Source organism: Ixodes scapularis, unplaced genomic scaffold (genome assembly GCF_016920785.2).
Source record: "Ixodes scapularis isolate PalLabHiFi unplaced genomic scaffold, ASM1692078v2 PGA_scaffold8__174_contigs__length_109621045, whole genome shotgun sequence".
Classification (NCBI taxonomy): domain Eukaryota; kingdom Metazoa; phylum Arthropoda; class Arachnida; order Ixodida; family Ixodidae; genus Ixodes; species Ixodes scapularis.
In genome coordinates, this window is record NW_024609883.1 from 46955944 (window position 1) to 46981447 (window position 25504).

The 25504-nt window shown below is 44.5% G+C and overlaps 1 protein-coding gene across 1 annotated transcript; it reads right to left on the reverse strand.

Annotated features, from left to right (window-relative positions):
- Positions 1-1191: 1191 nt before the first annotated feature.
- On the reverse strand, positions 1192-24197 carry LOC115322479. The gene is made up of 5 exons (XM_040207425.1): positions 24084-24197; positions 19382-19533; positions 5031-5108; positions 4782-4855; positions 1192-1319 (listed from the first exon to the last, which is right to left on the reverse strand). Exons 1-5 carry the CDS (start codon positions 24195-24197, stop codon positions 1192-1194), a joined length of 546 nt encoding a protein of 181 aa, XP_040063359.1.
- Positions 24198-25504: the final 1307 nt, after the last annotated feature.

The following is a 25504-nucleotide window of genomic DNA, read 5'->3' on the forward strand; positions in this document are numbered from 1 at the left end:
AGAGTGTGCACACGGACGTTCGTTGCCGGTCTTGCGATAATAGCTACTCACCAAGAAAGTTTTCCTTTTTTTTTTTTTTACCTAGAATGGGTTTTTGCCACTTGCAGTCTATCGTTGCTTGAGACCATGTGTGACATACAACCGGAAACCAAGATTGGTCCCTAAAGCAGCTAGGTCACTTCACTGTGGACCTTCGTCGCTGTTTGGGGAAAGGGAGAGAAGCTCTGGACACAAAACGCTAATTTCTCTTATACTCCGTTGCACCGTAACTCAGCAATCGGCGAAGGCAGTCAGGCTAGCAGATTAGTAGCACCTAAAAGACACAACAGTACCTAAAGTGGCAAAAACCTGTCCTGCTCTGGAAATGACGAAGTGAAGCGAATAGAATAAAAGAAAACAAAAACTGAAGGTCAGTTATGGCGGCGCCCATGCACAGGAGCCTGAAAGCGTCTATAATCTTTGAGGGAAACAAAGCGACCTCTGGGACACACAAAAGAAGGTTCGAATATAAATAAGGAGAGTACCTCCTTTACCTCTTCTCGAACTGCTTAGTTTAAGCAAAAGTCACCTACGCCCTCGTCCCCGTACTTTTGGTTAGGGCTGTCGCGTGCTTATTTGTTATTATGAATGACTCGCACTACGGGCAATTTTTCTTGGCAATGGAGGCGTCGATATTAACAAGACACGAGTGCACTTTGATTTCCATTTGACGACGTCAATAAAATGTGACGTTGTCGGCGGTCACGATCCTTTCAGCATCGCGGCAGCGATGGTAGACGATGCGGTCGCCTGCTTTGCTGCAGATCTCTCTCCAGCTTCACAATCCACGGAAGCCTCCAGCTGCTGGGTCGTTGCAACGACAGCGACACTCCCGCTCCCATGTTCTTTTTTGTCGGTAACCCTTTCACCAACCACCAGGATTGCGACATCCCACAACTTAACACGACAGATTCCTAGACGTCCTTTGTCTTTGAGTTCGGGGCCGCTTTTGGTGTGTGTGGGCAGTAAAGGACGCTAAGCACACCAATCGGAAAGGTGTCCCGTCAGCATAGGCTCCACGAAAAAGTTTCAGAGCCTTGTTGGAATGCTTTTCAAACGCCTTTATCAAAATCAGCAGCTAACGCAAGATAAATGCTATATCATGCGAGATGAACGTTTGACAAAACGTCGATGCAGGCGATGGTTTCTTGATCAGTTCTTGCAACTGTCGTCATATATCTGGTATCTTGTGGTTCCACAGAGTAAGTCATAAACAAAATCGCAGGAGAGGGTGCTTTGTCCTAGCCGGCTCTCGGGAACCACGACACCGCATGCGCTTTCTGCATTGAATGAAGATGTGTGTCATACAGTGTCTTTTCATGCACGTAATATCCCTCTAACACTGGCGAATACGGCGGAGGGGAAAGTCAATTATTATGCAGATAAGCTGTACAAGATCTTTTTTTTTCTAGCTCACGTGATCACACCATTTAGGCTTTCCCCCATAGATCAGAACAAAGTAGTTGAATTAATAAACAAAACAAACTGATGTCGACACTCTCATTGAGTCTAGTTTATCCAATGATATCTATTGTAGAAGGCTGGATCGCGAATCGGACGCCCGTTGGTGGGACCACCGGCGGCCATTGATTGACACCTGGCAATGCGCGCAAGGCTATGGGAGAAGCACACAAAAGTAAGAATTTTGAAGCTTGTACGCGGTGCTCGAAGGCGAATGATTTGTAATTTGCTGCGATCATTATATCATGGGTTTAAAGATCGAATCGGAGTTGGTAAAGCGTTCGAACTCCGATTAAAAAAAAAAAAAGATCAAACTGTACTGAAGCACCGTCGACTCTGCCGTCGACGTTTGCTTCATTTTTTGAATAAATAACACGTTCAACAAATCAGAAACACGCTCCGAGTTTTAGTTCGTGAGAGAAACCCTCACTGGCAGTTCAAAACTGAAGCTTGCACCATAAGCAGTTTGTAGGTATACTTGAAACAATGTGAATTTCTCCAGTAAAAGCCTTCTAACTTATTGTCTGCTAAGCTCTGATGACTTCAAGGTCACGAACGACTCCACAGTGACTCTTGGCAAGCCTTGTCTCATTGAACGGTATCAGAGTTTACGTTTAACGAAGTCGCAATCCGCGACCCTTAACCACAAAACGACAATTAAAAAAAGCTATATATATTTTAACGCTTTTGATATTTGCGCTTCAAATATTAACGGTCATTCCCGAAAAGCATGATAAAAGTTTCAAAAAGTAAGGGCGCAAACGAGCTGGTGTACGTTGCACAAATTGAAAAAAAACCCGAGACTGCGGGTGTTGTGTCGTGTACCCGCAGTCTCGGTTTTTTTTCAACCATATAAAATGTTCATTGCCGGGAAAGACATTCTAAGGTAAGAAACTACGGTTCTCTCCGTTTCTCACATAGTCCTATGCATTAGCTGGTGTCAAGCAATGGCTGCGAGTGATGCCGCTCGACCCCAGCAAGTCAAGCCTCGATCCAGCATCCACCCTACTACAATAGGGATATGTGAGTCCTCCTGGAGTCACGAATTGGCCGATAAATCTCCCAAGAAGAAATCACAAAGCAAGAAGCGTTAACATTAGCTAGCCTCTGCGTGTCTTCAGCTTTCAGGGGTGGTATCCTTTGTTCTGCCCATCCGTTGCCTCTTTTATATGCTAGAAAAGTTAACAAACGATTGCTTTATTTGCTAGGTTATTGCTAATCACAGGTAGCGCGCCATACGAAAACCTTAACTTGGCACAAACTTGGCAATCCCGGGGACGTAACTTGGCCTTAATACCGGTTTGCTCCAAGACCTTAATTAGTGCCAGTGTACATTTCGTTGGCGTTTTTATGGCTTTCCTCTGGCTCACCATATACCTTCCAAAGTTACATACTTGAGCCAAAGATGCCACATGCGAAGCGTAGAACCAGCTGTGAAACCAAATTATGGCACTCGTCTGGTTGTAAGGCCCAAAGCTACCCGATGCCAGCGAAGCTACGAGCAGCGAAGGCCAGCTTTGGCGCTTGTTTGGAGAATTAGGGCCAAGACACCAAGATTCCGGCCTAAGAAGGTCAAGCTTGGCTCTACCTTGCCTTTTGCGGCGTTTTGATATCCTAAATTTCCAGGCAAACACAAATTATTGACCCAAAGATCTGTGCTATATGAAAATAAATAAAAGCGAGCAGAGCAAAAACTGCGACTTTTCGTCAGTCTTGTAGCTATCAATAGTACATATGCCGGACAACGGAGGATGGCGAGCTTCAATTCAAAAAGACACAAAACATTTTATGAGAGAGTGTATGAATACGAAACGAATAATTGCTAGAGACTGGCGAAACAGTTCTTAAGCGCATCTATATTGTTGAAACATGGGAAGAACAAAGGGTTGACTGGCATACCGTCTCCAAGATATTGTAAGGATCAGTATGCTTTTTTAGACTTTCGATATTTGTAAATCTGTACGTATGATAATGCTATCCCTACTGAAAAACCCAGTATAACTTTTCACTTTCTGCATTATGGCCCTGAAAATGTAACTGGAATTGCTTCTGAAAAGTTTAAACCCGAAACCCAGATTGCTGACAGAGGAACAATTTCTGAAAACCTGAAACCCAGATTAAATGGAGATATATTTTGCAGTTCTATATTCGAGATAGAGAAAAATTATTCGGGGTTCTTTGGTAGGGATACCAGCTAACATGTCTCTCTAGTATTCTCACAGGCGGCACTCACATTTACAATGTCTGTCAAGAAGGTATCCCGCCATTTACTATCCTCTAAAATTGAGGCAACCTAGTAGAGTGGCGCCTTAATGTTCTCCCAATTACTCGCCTTGAGGGCTCACACACTTATGTCTGCGTTCCTTCCGCTTTTTCAAAACATCCTGCAAAGTCCTGGTTCGGGATGGCCATTAGCTGTCTCGTTCTTTTCCCCCGAGTATCGTCAACGGTTCTGGATGTTTTGTCTTTAAACTATAATTTTAGCTTTAAAGAACGCCACACGTCGCAGGGCTTCATGTCTGGACTGTAGGGGCTTGCCCAACTCGGAGACGCATTGTTTTGCTAAAAACTTCTGCACGAAATGTGGCAGGTGCATTGTCGTGGTGAAGCTGCCTGTCAACATCTACCTAGAACTTTGGTCGTTTTGCTTTTACGGCATCCTTCAACCGTATCAGAATTCTATATGGGCATCTCTCAATGAATCATGTCGGAAATCTTTCTTACACTCTTGAAAAGTGTCCGATGATAAATATTAAAATTTGAAGAAAAACTTGCTGCATAGTCACTGATCAACTCGCTGTCCTTGTAAATCTGACGAACGCACACCGTTTCACCTGATTGTATGGCTTGTCGCTGCCGACTGTGCAGACGAAGAGAAAAGTGATCGTTCCCGCATTCGCCGTATGGATCTGCCTGAATGGCTGAAAATCGACATTCATGATGTCCCCAGAGCTATCCAGATAACAAAAAAAAAAAATGGCGGGATACGTTCCGGACGGAACTTGTACATATAGAAATGAACTTTGCGAAATATGTTAGAGCACACTTTTCTCTACGCTATTAGGAACCCTTAGTATTATGCACAGGGCCAAACACTAGCACTGTTTGCTTGCCTTAGCGTTGAGTGCTCCACGAGGCGCATCGCGTCGTCGCCATGCGCTAATTCCAAAGCACAGTTGGGGCTCCCACGCACGCGCAGTGTAGAACACGCAACGCTAACGTAAACGCGCAGTGCTGGTATACGTAATGCTACAACTCAGTATTAAAAAAGGCGGTCGTACCGCTTACGTAGGCGATCCTTAGGACTCCGCAGCTCTCGACGTCCAAATAGGTAAGGTATATCGGGAGTGTTTCACTTTCTGAAAATCAAATATTCAAAAAAGTCAATTGTAGCTCAAGCTAAACTCACTCGTTGATAGTAAAATTACAGAGGCGTGCGTGAAAAGAGAACATTTTTGTTGTAGAAAACTGAACGAGTACATTGTGGTTAAGGAGTTAGTCTATGGTTATTATCAACAAAAAGACTATACTCACCCCCATTGACTGAAAAAACAATCATATTTTTTTCGGAATACCCTTCACTGGATTCAAGCGTTACCATTGCGAGGCTGTGGACCAAGTGTAACAATATTATTGACATCATGTTTGAAAGAAAAAAAAAAAAGAAAACAATATTAAGCTTTAACACGGTGTACAATATATATTTTCAATGTTAGCAGATGTGGCGTGATCTTTAGTTCATCACTGCTTTGACCGCAGGCTACTGTCGGCGCGCGCAGCTGATTCCCGACAAGTCGTGGCTTACCACATGAACTCACGACATCACGTGAGAAAACATGGGGTAGAGTAGCGCAGCAAACATTTGACATAAAAATTTTATACACAACTCAATTGACAAAGTAGGCGACGCGATAACCCCCTCATTTCATTATTACTCCAGTTGCAACAGCTTTTAGAAATCCAAGAGTACCAAGGATCCAAGGCCCTACACGCACGCCAAAGAAGCAGGACCCATGCAAAATTTCTCATTAATAAAGCATGCTCGTGACAGAGTCTACTCCTGGAGAAATCGAACCTTTCTCAATAAGTCTGGTGAACCGGAGATCAGAAGAGTGCGTCATGCGTGCAGCGCGTACGAAACCACCCAAAGCTCCAAGCAACCAAGCTAGCAAATCAGAACGCACGCATGAGAAAGGCGCGACACATTCTTTGAGCTGCCTTGTGACTCCGGGATTAGTCTTCCGTCAGCGAAAGCGAATGGTCGTGTAATCATGGGATCTCCATGAAGAGCAAAAATGGCCTCCGCCCGGCTGTGGTTATTTTTTTGCTCAACCCAATGTAGTGTTTTTCGAGGAATACAAGACTGTTACCAGCATTGGAGACTTTAATGACGTTTTTGAACTCTGTTATTTTTCACGGGGACTTGAGGGGGCTAGTTTATGGGCATCGAGGATTTCCGGAAGTAGCTCAAGGGAACCGGCGTGTTGGCGGACATTATTTATTTTGTAGCCCTCCAAATAAATCATGTTTGGTTAGCCACTCTTCGCACACCGGAGGTCAAGGAGCACCTGCTGAACTTCAACGAATGAAAAGTGAAGGGCCTCCGCTGCCTCGTTTTTTACCCCTGGTTGACGGAAATTCGTTTTCCCTTCCACTGGGTGGAAAAACTAAATGATAGGCGTACTATCCGATATCAAGATTTTCTTAGATCGAATGATGACTGTCTTAGAAATGCTAGAGACTTTTTTCAATGAATTCACACAGATTAATTCTCTTCCTGGTACCGACATTGATATATTCTGGAATATGTTTGAGGTAACAACACACGAATGCTTACACAACTTTGTACCTATGGTAAACAAACGTTGTAAAAAGCATAACCCATAAAGTAATCGCGCTGTTATTTATCTAAAACGAAAAATTTTATAAGCTCTGAAGTCAAGCGCTAAAAACACTCAGCCCATTCTGGAAAAGCGTAAGACAGATCTACGGTCTCCGATACGTAAAGCTAAGTTCGCATACTATAGCTTCATCTTTTGCTAAGTTTTTAAGTTTGATCCGTCAACAATTTAGGGACACTTATCACATAAAGGTGCCCATATTACTAAACTTTATGTATATAACGAGATTATTTTTGATGATATGTAAATGGCATCGTGTGATGGTCCCTATTTTGACTCCATTTTCACCGAACATAGTGGTGCTCGGCTGGCCGCTCCGCTATTTACTGATTACTGCATTCGTGACATTGAAGCAATCAACGACGGCATTTTACATATTTTACTTATCCTCGATAATAAAAAGTCTCAGGGCGCTAATAACATTCTTGACGCATTTTTAAAACGATATGCTGCATGGTGTTCAAGGTTTCTTTTGTTTGATTCACGCGAATTTTGTCAGATGCACCTATTTCCGGTCACTGAAAAGCTGCAAAGGTCATCTCTGTTTACGTATCAAGAGATCCGTTATCACACCTACAGGCCTATATCGTTGCCATTGTCATGGGCCCCGACTCCTGAACACCCATTGTGTTCAAGCATATATCTATTTTTCTAAAAGGGGGCACTGACACCCCAAAGGTCGTATTTATTTTTATTGTCTGAAACGATGCAAGTTGCAGTCATAGAAACGCAAAAAAAAAAACCGCATCGCGAAAAAAAATCTTTCCGCGCGCGCGCGCGCCTTTTTACTTTTGGCGTTTGATTCTCCCGCCTCTCGCCTCCTCGCTTCTTTTGATTCGTGACGTCAAGAATCATGAAATTTAGAAGCTTTGTAGGTGACATCTTTATAACATTTAATAACGGCAATCCTAAAAGATGTTTTTTAACGCGATTGCGAACGCACTACGGCCCTTCTTTTTGAAATACCAAAAATCGGGAGTTCGTTGTGGTGCCGTCTCCTGGATTTGTATCCTCCAACGGAAAACAGGCGACACCGCTCAAAACCGGTCCGCCGCAACGCCGGCGCTCGCTCCTTTCCTCCTCGCTTTGGGTCGCCATGGCAACAGCAGGGAGTGGTGAAAGTAAGTGGACTCTCAGGACTCCGCAATATTTGACGTCAAGGCACCGGCACCGATCGCACGGGAACTTCGAATTCGGCATTTGGAAATTGTTTTTTTACTTCACAAATACTGAATTCCCAAATTTCAAATTTTGAGGGTAATGTCCCGGCATCGTTTTCAATCGTTTCGGATAATAAAAAAAACGATTTTGATGTGTCAGTGCCACTTTAAAACCGAGAATTGCTTCTGCCATGGCCAACATGATATATCCGGAGCGGCCTTGCACCATCTACGTAGCTGGTTGAAACGACGCATGGCTAAAGTCATAGACCTTCAAGGACAAGTTGGTATTATATTCATCGATTACCCGAAAACGTTGGACCGATTTTTTCGCCTTAAACTACTGTTAAAACTTGCGGATACCCTAAGTAATTAAAATATGACTTCCTGGCTTGAAGATTACATAACAGCTCGACGATTTCTTGTTTCTCTTGAAGGGGCCTGTTCTGAGCAGGCTGACGTGTTGTCGGAAGTCCCCCAGGGCTGTGTCTTGGGACCCCTTCTATTTCTTATCTTTATTAATGACGTTGAAGGTTTCGCTGGTGCCAACATAAAATTTTATTCTGATTACTGTATTTTGACTCAAGAAGTCAAAACAGTAAACAACCAACGGTTACTTTAACGCTGTCCAGAACGGCCGTCAGAAGGGTTCTCGAGATGGCAGTTGCCACTGAATATTGAAAACCATGTGTACAGATGGCCGTCCCTAGAAAAGTTTCGCCACTTAGTTCCTCTTACTACCTTAATAGTAATTACCTGCAGAGTGTTGCCCCGTACAAATTACTACCTAGGAATGTTGTTTTCGCTTGATTTAATATGGAATATACACGTTGAATATGTTTGTCACGTTCCTAAAGTGACGGTTAAAGCGCAAGATGATGAAGGGGAAAAAGCTCGAGGACAAAGGAAAAGCTCGCGGGGGAAGATGAATTTCGACGACTGAACCTGAAGGGCGGCAGTTGACCCGCCAACGCTCCTGGCAGACCAGGGGGGCTATGTTGCACGTTTTGGACTCCAAGGAGACTAGGGAGAAGGAAGTGACGTCAAAAACGCTCTTTGGATGTTGATTGGTGGAGTCGCTGGTGACGCGTTGCGTGGTGCTGCTAAGATACGTTCATTCACACCTACGTCACTTCCTTCTCCCTAGTCTCCTGGGAGTACAAAACGTGCAACATAGCCCCCCAGGCTTCGCACCTGGTGAACCCTGGCTTCGCTCCAGGTTTTTTCACCACCATTGAGCCGGAGCGACGTCTTGCTTGCTGCTCGCACCAGAATCTCGGAGTTTTGGATTTTGAGCTCAAAGACGGACACGAAGGGGCGGCCTCGCAACATTCCTGTCAACCCAGGCCGCGTACCTAGTTGGTCAAGCGACACTATCGAACCGGTTCTGGGCGGCCCAGAGCTAATAGCAAGCTTGGACCCACACTTGTGACACCGAAGAACAACGCCTGGTTCCGTCCCAAGAAAGATCGAGGCTCGAGACTGTGAGTGTTCTCAGCTCTCATTTAAAGACGACCGAGACTGACTGTAGGGACTGTAGCTATTTATTTCGTTTCTGCTTATAATTTTTTTTTTCGTTCTGTTTTCGCGTGCTTTTGAGTAAACTAACTTTCGTTCGTCTACTTATGTGTCGCTTTGTCTTTCGACCTGCCCTCGATCGTTCCTTCAGAGGAACATGACAATGTTGTCCACAAAGCGTACGGAAAAAATTCGGTCCCTGAAGCATAATTTGAAGCACTGTTCTTTTGATATAGAGCTCACTGCACACAAAACTCTGTACGACCTGTCTTAGAATATGCTTCCCAAGTTTGGAATCCATACACAGTCACTCACAATGACAAGTTAGAGAAGGTGAAGATATTTGCATTGCGCTTCGTAAATAAGCAGTACAAAAAAATCTGTTGCCCCACTTTACATATACATTTTTTTTATTTTTCTGCTCTTTCTTCCCTCTTTTAATCCTCTCACCCCTCTCCCCCAAAACAACGTAGCAAACCGGGACAAAATACTCCAGGTTAACTTTATTGTCTTCCTTTCTGCCCTTTCTTCCTCAAATTGATCTTTTTATTGAGGCGTCGTAGAGAGCGACTAAGATGTTTATACGGTATGTTAAACGGTGACTTTAACATAGACACTACGAAGCATCCATCTCCTCGACATGTTCATGCAATGAGAAGTCTGCATAATAGGGCTCTTGTTCCCTCCCTGTGTCGAAGTAACTGTTAAGTTTCCGTTTTCTAAGGTACCATTAAAAATGAAATATACTTTCTGAAGCATACGCAAATTTGACATCATGATTTATTTGTCAACGCTTTGGAAAGTTGTTCATGAAAATAATTGTAGCATTTCTGCATATATTTCTACTGTGAATTTTCGCGTTTTTCTGTTGTTTTTGTGTAACATCTTGTGAAAATAACTTTTTTAACACCTCCTGCCACAAGCTCCAAAATTAGGATATGTGTTTGTTCAAATAAATAAACGCCTGGTTTAATAAATTCTGTACGGTTTTTAAGGCATGTTCCACACAAAAGACTTGATTGACTTGTGCACACGACCCAGTCATCAACGTAGCATCGTTAAACACGGGTAAGAAACAGTAACAAGTAAAACGTTTTTTGGTACTAAAAAAGAAAAATTTTTTCTCGATAAAGAAAACTAAGATGGCAGAGCAATGGCAGGTGGCGAGCGAACTAGAAGCCTTTTTTTTTTCGCTCAAAGTATGTGTTACGGAAGCTGTAAAATTTTCGGGAGGATGTTACTTTTTTTTTTTTCGGTTGAAAATAGGTAGTTTTTGTGGGAGTTGAGTGTGACGACAGATGTGGAAATCAAGTTATTATATGTGGCATTTTGTTTACAGTGATAGCTGTTAGTGTTAGTTAGTTAGCGTGGACCGCAGACTGTGAACTTGTGCTACCTTAGCCCCCCTTCCCACTGAGGCCATAGTGCCACCCCTTCTACAATAAAGAATATCATCATCATAGCTGTTAGTGGGACTATGGTGCCTGGAAGGAGTCTCCGACTGGTATGTTTACCGAGTCCAAAAAAGTGGTCCCCTGATTTCCGCCTTTTGTCGTCATAGAAGTGCCATGCTGTCGCCGGTCGCGATCCTGGTGGCGTCTGAACATTTGTGGTGTATATAGCAGACGCCTGTTCTACTGCAGGTCGCTCTTCACTGTGACAGTCTACGGAAGCGACAACAGCCGGAAGTTGGGACGCCTGGAAGGCCGTGACGACAGCGACACTCGCGTTCGCTCGTGCTTTTCGCCAGCAGCTCTATGGCCAACCACCAGGATCGCGAAAGGCGACAGCAAAACACTACGGTTTCTGTGACGTCATTTGTTGCCGATTCGGGACCCCTTTTGATGTATGGGCGAGATACGACGCTAAACACACCAATCGGAGACGCGATCCAGGCACCATAGTAAGACACTTCGCGGTTTCGCGAAGTCGACCGCGCTCCATATCAACAAAGGCCATTTTTGTAACTCCGCCAAATATTCCACGGGCCGCTGATAACAAAACAGAAAGCAAGCAAGATAACATGCATGACCAGCAAAACAGTCCCCGCCGGGAAATCTGGCAGTGCACTGTGATAGGTGCCCACGTGACTCAGAATTAGCACTAAATAACAATCCTCGGAAGATACGCAGATAAATCTGCCTTAAAATTATACGATGCATTATGCATCAAAACGCAAGAGGAAAGCGAGTGCTTTAGTGTCCGGTCAATGCACCTGACGCAAAGTTTTATTTGATAAGCGAATAACCAAAAAGGTGGTATTGATAGTGTGTGTTTATTTTAATAACCTTCATAGTAGAGTGCACTTTGTTAAGAATACTTACTTGCCCCTGTTTATTCAGCACTTTTTGTTTAGCACGTGTTACTATTTGTACTGAAGTGATCTACGAAAACACACTCCATTCTTACGCAGGCAGCTGAAGTGCTCTCTACTTAATACATCCTCATTGGGTTCAAAACGCTATGGGAATTTCGTCCGGTGTGTTACACGGTTTAACACTGAACGTCTATGCGGACTGTATGGTGCGCGCTCGCACCTTTACCGTTCATTCAGTACACCTGCTTCGAAATGACACCTAAGGGCTCCGACGCCACACCTCACCTCTCGCTGTGTTTCACTTGAAGTGTTTACAATTCTTTCACAGCTCTTTACTAGCGGAATATCTGTGTATAGGACACCAGTACGTCGAAAACTGATTTTTCTATTTATTTTCTGGCTTATGCCGTTCTAGATTGTGAGAGGACGGTTGTTCTTTTACGGGATCTTAACTGGGTTCTCAAATCAGGAGACAGAGCAACGTTTCGTCAACGCTCGGATATACTTGCGACCGCTCTGCCGAAATTGCTCGAGTATTTTTAATATACGCCTGCATTGTAAGGAACGAAACAGTCGAGATGCGGTTTCCTCGTTCCAAGTGTCGTACTCCAACCGATTGGAGAGAGTGCTAGCCTCTTTAGACGCACTTTTGACGAAGTACCACGTCACCCCTTTTTCCTTTTTTTTTCTTAAAATCATCGTTGAATATCCACTATTGGTAAACGTGTACCCCAAAGAGAGACGTTAGTGATAACGAGATTACTAGTAACATCATTACTTGTAACGCATTGCTTCCAACACTGTGTGAGAGGGTTGGTGTAGGTCTGAAAGACCGCGAAAACGTGAAAGACCACCTCCAAGAATAAGATCGTGATAGATTCATGTGTGCCATAGTTAATGCGCGCTCGGTAAAATATTTAGTGGGAAAGCGACCAAAAAAAGTGCCTCGGCAAAAAAAAAAAAAAAAAAAAAAAAACAAAACGCAGTGCTCTTTTTAGGGAAATCGGCGAGATCAACTATCAAGGAGCAATCAGCGTGAGCCCGAGCATTATTCACAAGGCTTTTGTTCAATATTATAAGAGATATCCTAAATGTGGCAGTCGTCTTGAGACCATGCCACGAGTAAATCATGAGGATGAACAATGGTTAGAACTACCTGTCACGCCGCAGGACGTAGAGGGAGCGATAGATAATCTGCCTAAAACAAAAGCACCGGGTTCCAATGAGATAAGGGCTGAGCCATACAAGAAGTTTAAGAATGTATTTGCTGTCCTTTCGTTATTGGTGTTTTCTCAAGCGTACCAATGTAGGGCGCTCCGCTTTAGTTCACGTCAACTTTCACTGTTTTAATTTCGACAATGTTGACAAGTGAAAGACGATAACAGGCTTTCGACCCATCACGCTTTCTACCGTAGATTACAGTGTCTTAGAGAAAAGCTTAGCGCGGCGATTCCTGCGCGCTGCCCTCCACCTTACTGGGGAACACCATTCGTGTGGTATTCAAGGACAGTCTATTGCAACGAATGTTCCCGCGTGGCACGCACATCTTAGAGACATGCAACGGCGGCATGGTCTAGGTCGCCATGCTCTAGATAGATCTTGATAAGGCATTTGATTGTGTCAAACACAACGTTCTGCTTGATGTTCTGGAATGCGCGAATTGTGCCAAAATGACATAGGCTGTCAGAATGGCATGCAAAGACTACAAAAAGCTAAACGAGGCAATATGTGTTCGATCGTTAGTGGGGAAAGGTTATTCTTTGTCGCCTTTACTTTTTAATTTATATTTGGAGCTGTTGTGCTTAAGCCTCTTGAGCGGTGCCCAGCGTAGTGGGTTTCGGTTGGGTGATGGAGATATAAAAATAATTTGCTACGCCGATGGCATTGCAGTTTTTTTTTTTTTTGTGATAAGAAAAGTATCAGTGTGACTGTTGCATTGGTGAAAAGTTTCTGTGAGGCCACAGGCGCTGCCACAATGGGACAAAGTGCCTCTTGTTTTGGCATAAGGCATGGGCCACAACCCATTCAGTTTTTGATGGTGTTAACTGGTACGTTGAGCCGTGCGCATACCTCAGCGTGCTCCTAAACTGTTTCCGTGAAGAGAAATATGTTCGACCTTGACAGACGAGCTTCTCGGTAGTAGAGGCGCGACCTATTGATTTTTGCTGAAGTGAATGTTTCTAATGTTTTTTTTTTACTTCCGAGTTATGGTACAGGTTACAAATCATTCATGAACCTGCAAAATGGTCACCGCGTGCTGGCGACATTCAACTGGAAATCATCTTCTGAGCCCGTGAGGCGTAATAATCTTGTCATCTACCCGATGCCGGGTGGCGGTTGTCACACGAGTTTGTTAGGCAACTGGTGTCACATTTTTTTGCGAGATCAAAAGCTCCTATTCCTACAAACCTACGTAAAAAATGAAAGACGTTTACAACACCCTGTAACGCCGAATTAGAGAGCAACTCTTGAGGACGAGGAGGGAAGGGTATACCCCTCCTCCCTCGTCCTCCTCATCCTTCCTGCTACTACTCCTCCCCTCCTCCCTCCTCTTCCTCCACCTCGTCCTTCTCCTCCCCTCCCTCTTCCTTCCTCCTTTCCCTACCCTCCCCCTCGTCCTCCTCCCCGCGCGTTGCATCATTGGAAATGTCCCGTAATGCACCGCGTGGTTACTCCGACGGCGGCGGCGACGGCGACGCCGACGCCGCTCAAGCCGGAAATGGCCGCCTAAGAGCTGCGCTCTAAAAAATTGTCGCCTCATTTTTCAACTTTTCTTGCACCACCTTACAGTGGGGGACCATTGATAAATTTGGTTTTTAGAAAGAGGTCCGAGCAAACAGCAAAGGGCCGAGGTTCGATGCCTGGGAGTGGACGCACTTTATTCTTTTTTTCAGTAAATGACGCGTTCTGGTGTATTCGAGAATTCTGTTATTTATTCGGGTTCGAATGTTCTACCGAACCTTGTACGACGATTATTCCAGAAGCTCTCGCGTGTACAAAAGGGGCCCCGCGTGGCGAGCCGGGGCCAGTCTCGCTCCAGCGCTTGGTCCCGCTGTTACGCCACCACCGACACCTGCGACGCTAGCCTTTTTCTATTTAGTTTTTGGCACAAGTTCGCCCCATTCAACGTTTAGGTTGCTTCAGTTTTCGTGGCCTCCTAAATTGTCATTCGTGACAATATTAACTTGCTGGTGTAAGCATGAACACATTAAGACGTCATTTGGTGTTAAGGCTATTCCCGGCACCGCTGTACCAAAATATCGTTTGCAGCGGAAGCCAGAGTGCCTAACGCCAGTGAAACGAATGTGTACTCACCAGCCTGGTAAAATTTTATTTTTAAAATTGCATAGTAAACGTCACCCGTCAAGTTTTTCTTAAAGGGCAACTCCACTCAAAAAGTCGACTTTATCGAAGTGACTGATATCGCTTTAGGAGGTCAAAATACGGCCATACCCAAAATATCACGTCAAACCGACGCCGCATTACTGATTAAAACCAATATTAAAAATGTTCTCCCGGCTCGGTTAGTGGCTCGAAAGCGGCTGAGCAACGCTGGCACCGGGTGAGCTAGTGCAGCAACATTGGTCAATGGTGTAGGTTTAGTTTTACGCTCTCTTACGGACGCCGCGAACGCTTCATTTCCCGTGGCACTCTGCGATTCTGCTTACGGCAAGAGGTGCTTACCACGTTAACCTGTGTTCTCCTATATTTATTAGTGTCCAGGCAGTTTATTTAAGTCCAGCATTGCTTCCGCGACAGCGCGGAAGAGAGCGAAGCTGTACTGCTCGCTCACGCGCGTGTCGTGGAGCCGGAGAGACTCGCCGGACTCGCGGTGGGAAATGTCGAGCACGACTTGTAGTGCTGTGGGTTGCACCAGCAATCCGGTGCGCAACCCGGAGCATCGGTTCCACATGTTCCCAAGAGACCGGAAGAGGCACAAGGTGGGGGTCGGTGCCGTTCTCCGGATAGACTTCGGAAGACCGTCGACTCCGAGCTCCAGCGCGAAGCTCTGCTCCCAGCACTTTACGTCAGACACCTACACACGGGATCTGCGGCTGCTGACTGTTGCGGGTTTCTCCACGAAACACGCGTCTTTGAAGAACGATGCGGTGCCGTCGTTCGCGTACCGTCCGCCGGCTGCTCCAGCACGATCGGACGGACGCAGCAAGTCGCGGTTGATCGAACTAGCGTGCACGTAAAGGCACCTTAGCTTTAACAACTTAGAACGCCTGAGGATACATCTGTCCATCTATCTCCCATTATTTCTTTTTCTCTCGGTCCGCGAGCAAGAAACAAATACAGTTACGCTGCGCCGGCACTGACTGCGTCATATTTATAGCAGTCGGATTCGTTTTTTGGCTCGCAAATTTATAAATACACACTAAAACTTACTACATTTGATACAAATTAACAAAGTGAAGCGGTAAAAAAGAAATGTGCAAATTACCTTGTTTTGACACTCCACGTGCGACTGGGCCGACATTGTCGGTGCGTCGGCTCAGGAGCGCGGGACAAGAACTAGGTCATGCCGACGACGCGCCACTAATATCAGTGTTGCCAAGCTACTTGAACCGGCAGTTTTGGTTTCGCCGTGCCGCCGGAACGATACTTGGATTCGCGATATCTACAAAACTATACACACTACCAACAAACAAATTATATTTCGTGATTCAGGGTCACCAACTTCGACTAAACAGATCATAACCCGAAAATTGTAAAAATGGAGTGGAGTCGCTTTTTAAGGGAACGGCCGTAGACGTCCTATGGTCGAAGGAGTACTGTCTGTTATGTAAGCAGCCGGAGACTTTTGAGCACGTTTGAATTTTCTCCTGGGATGCAGTCTTTTATAAGTAGTGTTCTAATGTTCTAAAGCGCACACTTAAGAAAGGGCCCGTACTAGCTGTACAGTCATACGTCACTTGAGTGTAAGCAATGAGGTCCGTGTACCTTACAACGCTTAGTTTTAGCGTATGGCCGTCAGAAATGCCGAACCTACGCCGATGAAGTTCGTTGCTTTTTGTCTGTCCGGTGCCCTATTGAAAAATACACTTCAGCCTTGATGTGTTAAGGGACCCCCTCAGCCCTTGATACCTCTCAGACCTTCAAACTCATTTAGCCCTTCAACCCCCTTCAACCCTTTAAACCCTCAGCCCTTGGACCCTTCAGCTTTTCAGACCCCCTCAGCCCTTCAACCCTTTAGACACTCAAATAACTGTGAACATAACCAAAACTTATGTAAAATAGTTGAAAGTGTATTTCAGACATTGATCATTACATGCATGTTGTAAACAAAAAATACGATAAGAACCAATGTGTACTCACACCCGGGGGCTAGCAGCTTTAGAGAAAATTGATAAGGCCAAATAGGAACAACTGAGTTTCTTGAAACAAAAAATATCTTTCTAGGTACTCAGAATGCCGCTGGGTAGATTCCCGAGATGCACGATAAGTCAAATATTAGAACCGGGCAGGTGCATCACACGCACACATACATACTGTCAGTAGTACATTGAGCGAAAACCACAAACGCGAAGCGAGCCTCAGCCTCCATTGGGAAATACTGAGCACGGTAAGGGTGTTCTGCCTGGCGCCGTCGCTGTAGCGTCTCCGGCGTTTTTAGAGTTCGCTCATGAGCTGCTGAAGCCGGACGGGCAAGGAGGCACAAGAAACAGCGCACTAAAGGACCTTCCCCTTAATCCGCAGACTGAGCTACTCTAGAAGATAGGTATAAAACGGGAAGCCGACACTGTGCGCCCGCTCGTTGCGGCCGCCTGATGCAAAATGGCCAAGCTGCTTTCCCGACGAATATATCCTGAAGGGTCACGTTATCGTTTCTACATACCCGCTAAAACGATCTTGATTGGTGGCGTGCTTTCGTGGAAGAGATCGGTACAGACTCCAAAGGTCTGTAAAAATATGACGGGCCTCTTATACATTTTAGAAAGTCTTGAAAAATTGCGTCAGAACCTTTAGAAAACTTCGACGGGCATCTCAAACCCCTCAAAAACTTTTGAAAGATACGTCAAAACATTCAAGAAATCCTGGTGTGCCTAATACACTGATTTGGATAGAGTGAAGTAAGTGGAATATGTGTTTTCTATTCTCGATCACAAACCCGAATGGCTAGGCCTACGCAAAGTTCTCCTTGAAATGGATGCATTTTAGCGTGTACTGCAAAAATGTTGCAGTTATTTGTAATCTAAATTGACCACTAATGTTCTGTTTCTTTTCATAATAAAAAACAACAAAAAACAACAACAATAACAAAAACAAAAACCTTGCTGTTCCGAGGTTAAGCGCCGCCCTACAGATTCTCAAGTGACGGGCTCAGATCCCGGCCTAGGTGCCCGCAATATAACGGATACCTTTCGCGGAAAAGGCGCCATGTAATCGAAATTTCGGTTGCACGTCCAACAATCCTCAGGTGGCACACATTCTCTGCTCTCCAAGATTATATAAAAAAATAACTTAGACAACTACATTTTTGCTTGCCACACAGAATTGTACAAAGCAGTAAATAGAAACAAAACTTATTAAATATTGCTTTTGTCGAGTCAGTGGCAATAATCACTTATTTTTCCCGTACAATGTTAGGTTTCATCAAACTGTCATTCGCCCTTTTTATAATGCATAGCTTTTATCGGGCCAGCCTTACGCTTTTCCTGTCCATGTAACTTAGCCTCGATGAGGTCATAGTCTCATGTGTATCACTGAGACCATTTCAAAAGCACTCAAAATGCATAGCATTTATAGGCATCTGCCGTAGCCTGACATCATGGCGCCACATGGCACAGTGACGCAACATGACAATATGACGCAACGTGAAACCAGGATTAAAGTGATAACGTAACTTCATAGAGTAAGCTGTCGTGACCAGACATCACGTCAGCTAATGGTATGACGTCACGTGGCACAATAAATTCAGGAGACAACGTGTTCTATAGTCACGTCCTGTGACGAAATGACGTGACGTGGCACCATGAGGTTACAGTGGGACGGCTTTATTAGACCGTTTTATCGTGGGTAGTGCCATTTTGAGAGCGAGAGAGAGAAGGGGAAAGGGCTACCGGCGCTTTCCCCCTTGCTGGTTGTGTAGAAGGAGTGAAAGTCCCGGATGAGAGGCTTGGCTGGTGTTGGGTGTTTGCTGTGCCCGAGCTTCGTTTACGCTTTCTCCTCTGTTTTGAACTTCCAAATCTTAATTAGAGCCATGGGCTTCGATGGCGACGGTCCCCCGGTCATGGACACCATTGCTCGGTCAAAGGGTGCACGAATGACGAAGTCCGTGGCTCTAATTATGTTCGCGAGTTTGAAACAGAAAGGAAAGCGCGAGCGAAGTTCGGGCACTGCAGACACCTAACACCGGTCAAGCTTCTCATCCGGGACTTTCACTCTTTCTACACAACCAGCAAGGAGGAAAGCGCCGGTAGCCATTTTCCTTCTTTCTCTCGCCCTCTTTCAGTTAAACCGTATATACAAAACCCTCTCAACCTGCGTTTCAGGCCCCCTTATTGTGCCCGAAGAAAGAGCAGCGCCAAGAGGCCCTATCGATGCCTTGCATTTGGAGCGTGCCAAAAGCAGCCAATTTTTGTTTGTCTCATGAGTGATTGAAACACGGTGCCATGTCCGTTTTTTCTGACTAAATCTTGCTTCATAACACACTTAACATTTTAAGACCAAGCTAATCAACGGGCAAAACATTTAATTATCTTACTCGTTGTTACCTAAAGTGCTTTTCATCAGATATTTTGACACATTGCCAGAAACTCGGTGATTATCTGGATTGGAATTAAAAACAGCGCGAAAAGACGGGGACCAGACGAACAAGTTACACGGACGCATCGCTGCGTCCGTGTTAATTCTTTGTCTGGTCCTCGTATTTTCGCGCTGTTTTTATTTCCGAAGTTTGTACCAACTCGCTCAAGCCTCAACTTTAGTAGACTATCTGCAGTTTGCGGTGCTTGATGCGACATAAATATATCACTTACGCCGTTTGGTTTTCTCCAAACTCAGCTAATACCTTGTATACACCATCCTCTTCTCCCACCTGACTGACCTTCACGCATTTGGAAACGCCATAGATAGGGTCTTCCTCGTAGTTCCTATAAATCTCGTAAAAGGGCTCAATGAGTGGGTACACCTGCGTCATTGTAGAAGAAAGAAAAAATAGGTAAGAACTCTGAACAAGCATTCCAAACGTTCGTTTTTAACACGTTTACATAAACATAACATTATGAAATCAGTACCATGCTATCATCATAGTACTCATGAAACATATCACCGTGATATCAAATGCTGCAAAATTAACATCTTTGTTACTCTTGGAATTATTAACCTGCTCTTTTGTAAAGTCTTTTACGAGTAAATTTCGCGGCACAGAAGCTGTAATTTTGTGGCACATGTTAGGAGTGACAAGAGCTGGGTTCCGGCGTGTGGCTTCGGTCGAAAACAAAACCAAAATAAATGACAGCGTATAGCTTTAGTGGCACGAAATATGATCAAAGCCGAAATTTTACGTCGAAGTGAGGGCTCGTACTCCACTACAACCGATTCTAAAGATGCATCCAGCAGCTCTTTAGTGGGTGGCAAGGGGGAAAGCTTCTAGTCAAGGAACACTGCCGCAGCACCCCTGTGACGTCACGTCATGGTGGAGCTGCGGTTCATTGGTTGTACCGCGTACCGCAGCGCCACGGTGACGCAACGTCGCGATCGTACGGCTGGTGATCAGTGTAGCCATCCCTTTAGCAGGTAGTTTCGGTTTTGCTGTAGACGCCCGAAATAAAACTTTGAGCTCTGGTATATATATCTAATAAACTACACACGATATAGAGAAAAAAATACCTTGTAATTCAGGGACATCTGCTTTATCCGAAAACACTCGTAATCCCAAATTAAAAGAAAAAATATATATATTTTACCTGAACAATTTTCAGTCATCGTTTATATTTGGGTTCATATCTATTTACTTGATAACAATTCACGACTTGGCAATATCAAGTAGTACGTCCACTAAACTTCATATTGTCTGGGAGCTCTTTGGCGTTCCAGCTGCAGCACCTTCGTTAAGCCAAAATTTCTTATGTAATTCCTTCATGGCTTCTCTATTCTATATAACATATCTGTCCTAAATCTAACACGAATAATTTTTTCTACCATGGTTAAGTCCGGTCCAAACCGACACGTGTTTTGCATTCGTGCGCTCAAACACATATAGATGCCCGCTTCCGGTTCTGACGTCACCACTCCGTTCAAATATTTAAACTTCCGGGTAGACATATTGCGACGAATATTTAAAATTCCAGGTGCCCGTATTGTGACGTAGGCGCCCGTACTGAGGAAGTGGCCAATCACGGAGCGTGCTTGCTTCCCGCCGGTGATCATGTGCCCTTTGCGAGCTTGACGAATGAACGCTGTCCCTAACACCGGTAACGCTCGCTGATGTCGCCGAGCACGAGGTTTGCCGGGTACACTGCTGCCTGCTTCTTGCAGCGACTTTTTTGTGCCGGGTAACGTCTTTGCCGTCGCAAATTTATGGCGGTATCCGCTTTGATGCGCGATGGTTGCGGTGTGATGACGTGGGGATATCCCTGTTCCTCCAAAAATTGTTCAACGTTTCCGCGTTTGATCCAGCCGAGCCTGTAGGCGAAAAGACCGGAAGAAAGTTTTGCCGGCGCCGTTTCTTTGTTCGTCAAGCTGCGTCACAAACTCCTGATGGTGTAAGCTTCCTTCGAGATGTTATTTGTAGGGCGGCATAAAAAGGCTGTTCTCTGTCGCCACCACCGTGCTGCCTCACCGCACTCCGTCTAGTCTTCTGCTGGCGTTATCAAATGAAGAATTCCCACTGAAACGACGCCCTCAAAGAAATGTGTAATCGTCAATAAAATGGGTGTTCATGGCAAGTCTCGTAGTTTGCAATCAGTCACGTGGTAAATTAGGTAGGAGTTAATTGTTCCGTCCTATCATTGTCGCCCACCGAGGCTTTGTGGGGCAAAGTTCTAATTGTACCCTGGCGTTACCCTCTTAGCATCGACGAACCGAAGGGGAAACTTTTTCGTCCCTCTAAGGTACTTTTGCCGCCTCGCGACGATGTCGCTCCTGTCCATCAGCACCAAGCTTCGCGACTGCAAGAGATTGACGTTGTCGATGTAGCCAAGTGGCGGAGCAGGTGACGCGCGCTATTTTTTTGTCAGCGGAGGCACCTGTAGCGGCCGCATTACACCCAGTGCCGCGAAGTACCTATGCCAGCCGTCCGCCGCGCTACGCATCCTCTCCGTCCTTCGCCCGTATTCGGAATATGCTGATGTTGTTCGGATGCCCGTCAAAACCGAAAATGTAAAATTTCGCGGCATATACGTGCGCCGGGAAACGGATTTCTTACGCGTTCGGGCGGACGTATTTGTAACACGTGTCGATTTGAAGCGCATTTTAACATTCGAGTTAACGGACCTTGAATAGTATTCATAGCAGCTAGATTCAGATTTCGGCTCCGCCTTAATTTATTTGAGTTTTTTTAATATTTACTTTCTAGAGATTTTGAAGAGACGCCAAAAATGAGGCGGTATACACCAACACGGTGTACACAAACCAGCTTGCGTTTTCCCACAGTAGGTGTGCGCACAGCGCGTGCGCAGAAATCAGACTCACGTGATATGAAGCTTGTGCGCATGTGCAGTTGTGACAGAAGCTCCGCCACAGTGGCGTGACGTTAGAGAGCCGAGTTGGTCTACTGTCGAGACCGGTTACAACGAAGTCAACGGGAATCGAAAATCACTTCGCTATATCCGCTATTTCGTTATAACCGACTTCGGTTATAACGAAGTGCAAAAGAGAATGGGAATCGTGATCGCTTCGCTGTAGCCGCTATTTTGTTATAACCAATTTCGTTATAACCGACTTCGTTATAACCGGTCTCGACCCTGGGCAATATATATTTTAAAAACAAAACTAAACATAGTCGACTAAAAAAAATATCCGCAGTTTAGGTCACAGTTGTTCGCGGAGGCATATTTGGGGATTTTTTTTAGAGATGGAAGCGACGAATAATAAATAGTAGTTATAATGTCATCTTACCTAATTCCATATATATCAAACTAATAAAATATAGAAGCTCTGTTTTAAATACTTTGGGATTGAGAGATTCAAAAACGCCACACACGACAATCGTCAAAACTCACCATCGGTATTTGCTAATTTTTTAGCATATTAAGAGGCTTAAAACTCAAAACTAGTTCGTATACCTCTAACAGAATGTATTATGGGTAAAAGAAGGGTGTAAAGAGAACGCGACGTGAAAAAAATAAAATAAAATAAAATAATTTTTTTTTATACAGCGTGCTGCAATTGAACAAAAAGTGAAAACCTTCTTTCTGTCATAATTTATTTCTCAATACTCGTACTTGATAAAGGCACAAGCTTTGTTTGGTTAGGAAGGAAATGTAAGGTTCTACACGTGGTATTATTTTAAAAGCAATACTAAACGTAGTAAACTCAAAAAAAAAAAAACGATCCGCAATCTAGGTTACAGTTGTTCGCGGAAGCATGTTTGGGGATTTTTACAAAGATTTGAGTGACGAATAATAAATAGTAGTTATAATTTCGCCTTACTTACTTCCATATATATCACACAAAAAAATATAGACGCTTCCTTTTGAATACTTTAAGATTGAGAGTGATTCAAAAACGCCACACACGACATTCGTCAAAACCTCGTCGTTCTTTCCCGCTTCTTTGAGTTTTCTTTTTTCTCAGAAACTAAACATGTCAGGACATTAAAAGAAAAAAAAAAGAAAAAAAAAAAAACATTTTTTTTGTTGGAACTTGCGCCATGAAATATAAAATTTTGAAGAAAAAAAAAAAAATACGACTGCACCTCGTTGCCCGAATCCAAATGATACCGCCCATACATATTGCCCAGGGTAGCTCGACTCGTACAGATGACGTCGTACGCCAAGCGCAGAAACAAGAAAGCAGGGAAGTGTACTGCGCGACACTGTTAAAGAAAACACGAAATCGACCGCCTTTTCGAATTTGAGTTGGAGGTTATTGGCGGGCACCAACTCGTACCGCTCAGATTAATACTTGAACATTTCTTGTATCACTAGATTCAACCAAATCTTTTTAAGAAAGAATAAGAAGGTGTAGCGAGCATATGTTTGCGTTAACAGTGTCTCAGCACGTAGATACACGAAAATAAGCAGTGTGAGGACTTCTGGACCACGTGCACGAGGAGCCAAAGAAGTTGTACAGAATAGGATTTTATGAGAGTTCTTATCGTGGACATTTCGTTTTTCTACATTCTTGCGGATTCAAAAATAAGGTCCAACTCGAACTGAAGTGCCGCATTGACCAATTCTGAGAAACGCCTCACTGGGGCAGAAACGTCGACACAAACAGACTTTTGGAAGGTCCAGGTCAGACCAAAACGCTCACCTAATCAGTCCCAAAGATATATTCTCCTAATGGGAGTTTTAAAGAAACGTTTTCCGCGCGAGAATTAATTAGAAGCCAATAAATAAAAAGCCTCGAGCCTATCGGAATTTCTTGACGGATCATGTGAAACTCGAAATGCAACATTACCAAGAACGAATCCGAAGTTGGTATATAACAGGTCATTCTCTTAAGGACTAGTGCCTTTCGTATTTTATTTAATTTAAGCTAGTTGGACGTCGAACGCAGAGAGCCGGCACATACCGTAGATGAATCTTGATACTTTCCCAAATCTGGATTGAGCTCTGGGAAATTGAATGTTGCACTGGCGCAAGTGAAGCCAACAAGAGCGAGGATTTCGAACATACCAAGCGACATGGTGGAAGCGGTTTGGGGTCAGCGTGACCAGAGTGCCGCGAACTGGAGGATATGATCGCTCGAGCTTTCGTGCTGCATTTTATGCACGGCTCTCAAGCAATTTTTTAATCTTCTGTTATTACTATTTTGGTTTCTCTGATGGGGCATAATTACACGTTGTGCGCAGTGTTTACTTAATTTTAGGGGGCAGAGGCTTTGTCAGGCACCACGCCTTTATCTCTGCCCCCTACGTGGCAAACCCGCAAAAAAAAAAAAAAAAAGAAAGCTACATTGCGACACTGGTTGCGTCGCAGAGGAATCCCAAGTTTCATGTCGTGCGGTCGTGTATCACTGTGGCATTAAATACTCAGTAATTATACACTCTAAGTACCTCAGGATAGCACTCGTACGTACTGTCCTAGATAAAATGATTATCAACAGCTTGAACCAGTGCCAGCGTGCTCTAGTAGGCCATCCTTCAAACGGTTAAAAAAAAATACACCAAATAATTTTAAAACACAAAATGTTTTTTTTTTTTAACGAAAGCATTAATCCCACATTTTTGTCCGTTCGTCCGTCCGCTTGTTCGTCAGTCTGTACATTTCTCGCTAAATTTACCGAAAAACTGAGTCTTTTGGTCACGTGACGTCAGTTGGTGTCACGTGATCTGGCGTCACGTGACCTATGCACCAATTCAGTTTCTTTGTTGAATTTGGCAGGAAAATTGATGTCCCATGATCTAAACACGAATTCGGTTTTCTGTCTGAAGTTTGCGGAAAACTCGATGTCACGTGACATCTCCCCTTCTCCTCCACTCGATGTCACGTGACATCTCCCCTCCTCCTCCTCCCCTCCTCCTCCTCCTTTCCTCCTGCCACTGAATTTGTTTATGGGTGACGTGACACGAAGTCGCGATGTCATTTCCCCTACTAACTTTAGCGGGGAAACTGGATTTGTGTTGAAGTCACGGGAAGTCCATTTGCCCGCTAAATTTAGCGAGGAGACTTAACCCTCTAAAGTTAGCGGGTAATTTTCCCGCCACATTTAGCGGGGAAATGTTTCTGCTAAACTTAGCTGGGAACTTTCCCTGCTAAACATAACTAAACTTAAATAAGCATCACAACTCGTCTATCTACTTCCCCAGAGCACCTTCACCATTCTACCACAAGACAAAAATATGTAATGCTGCAGTAACTCGACGTAACAAGACTTTTTCTTGGACTCTTTTCCCTCGCGCCATGCCGAATCCATCGAAACTGCGATTTCGATGCCTGGGTTGAGAGCGCCTCCCCGCGGAGAGACGCCGACTCCTTCTCTTTTTCCGATTA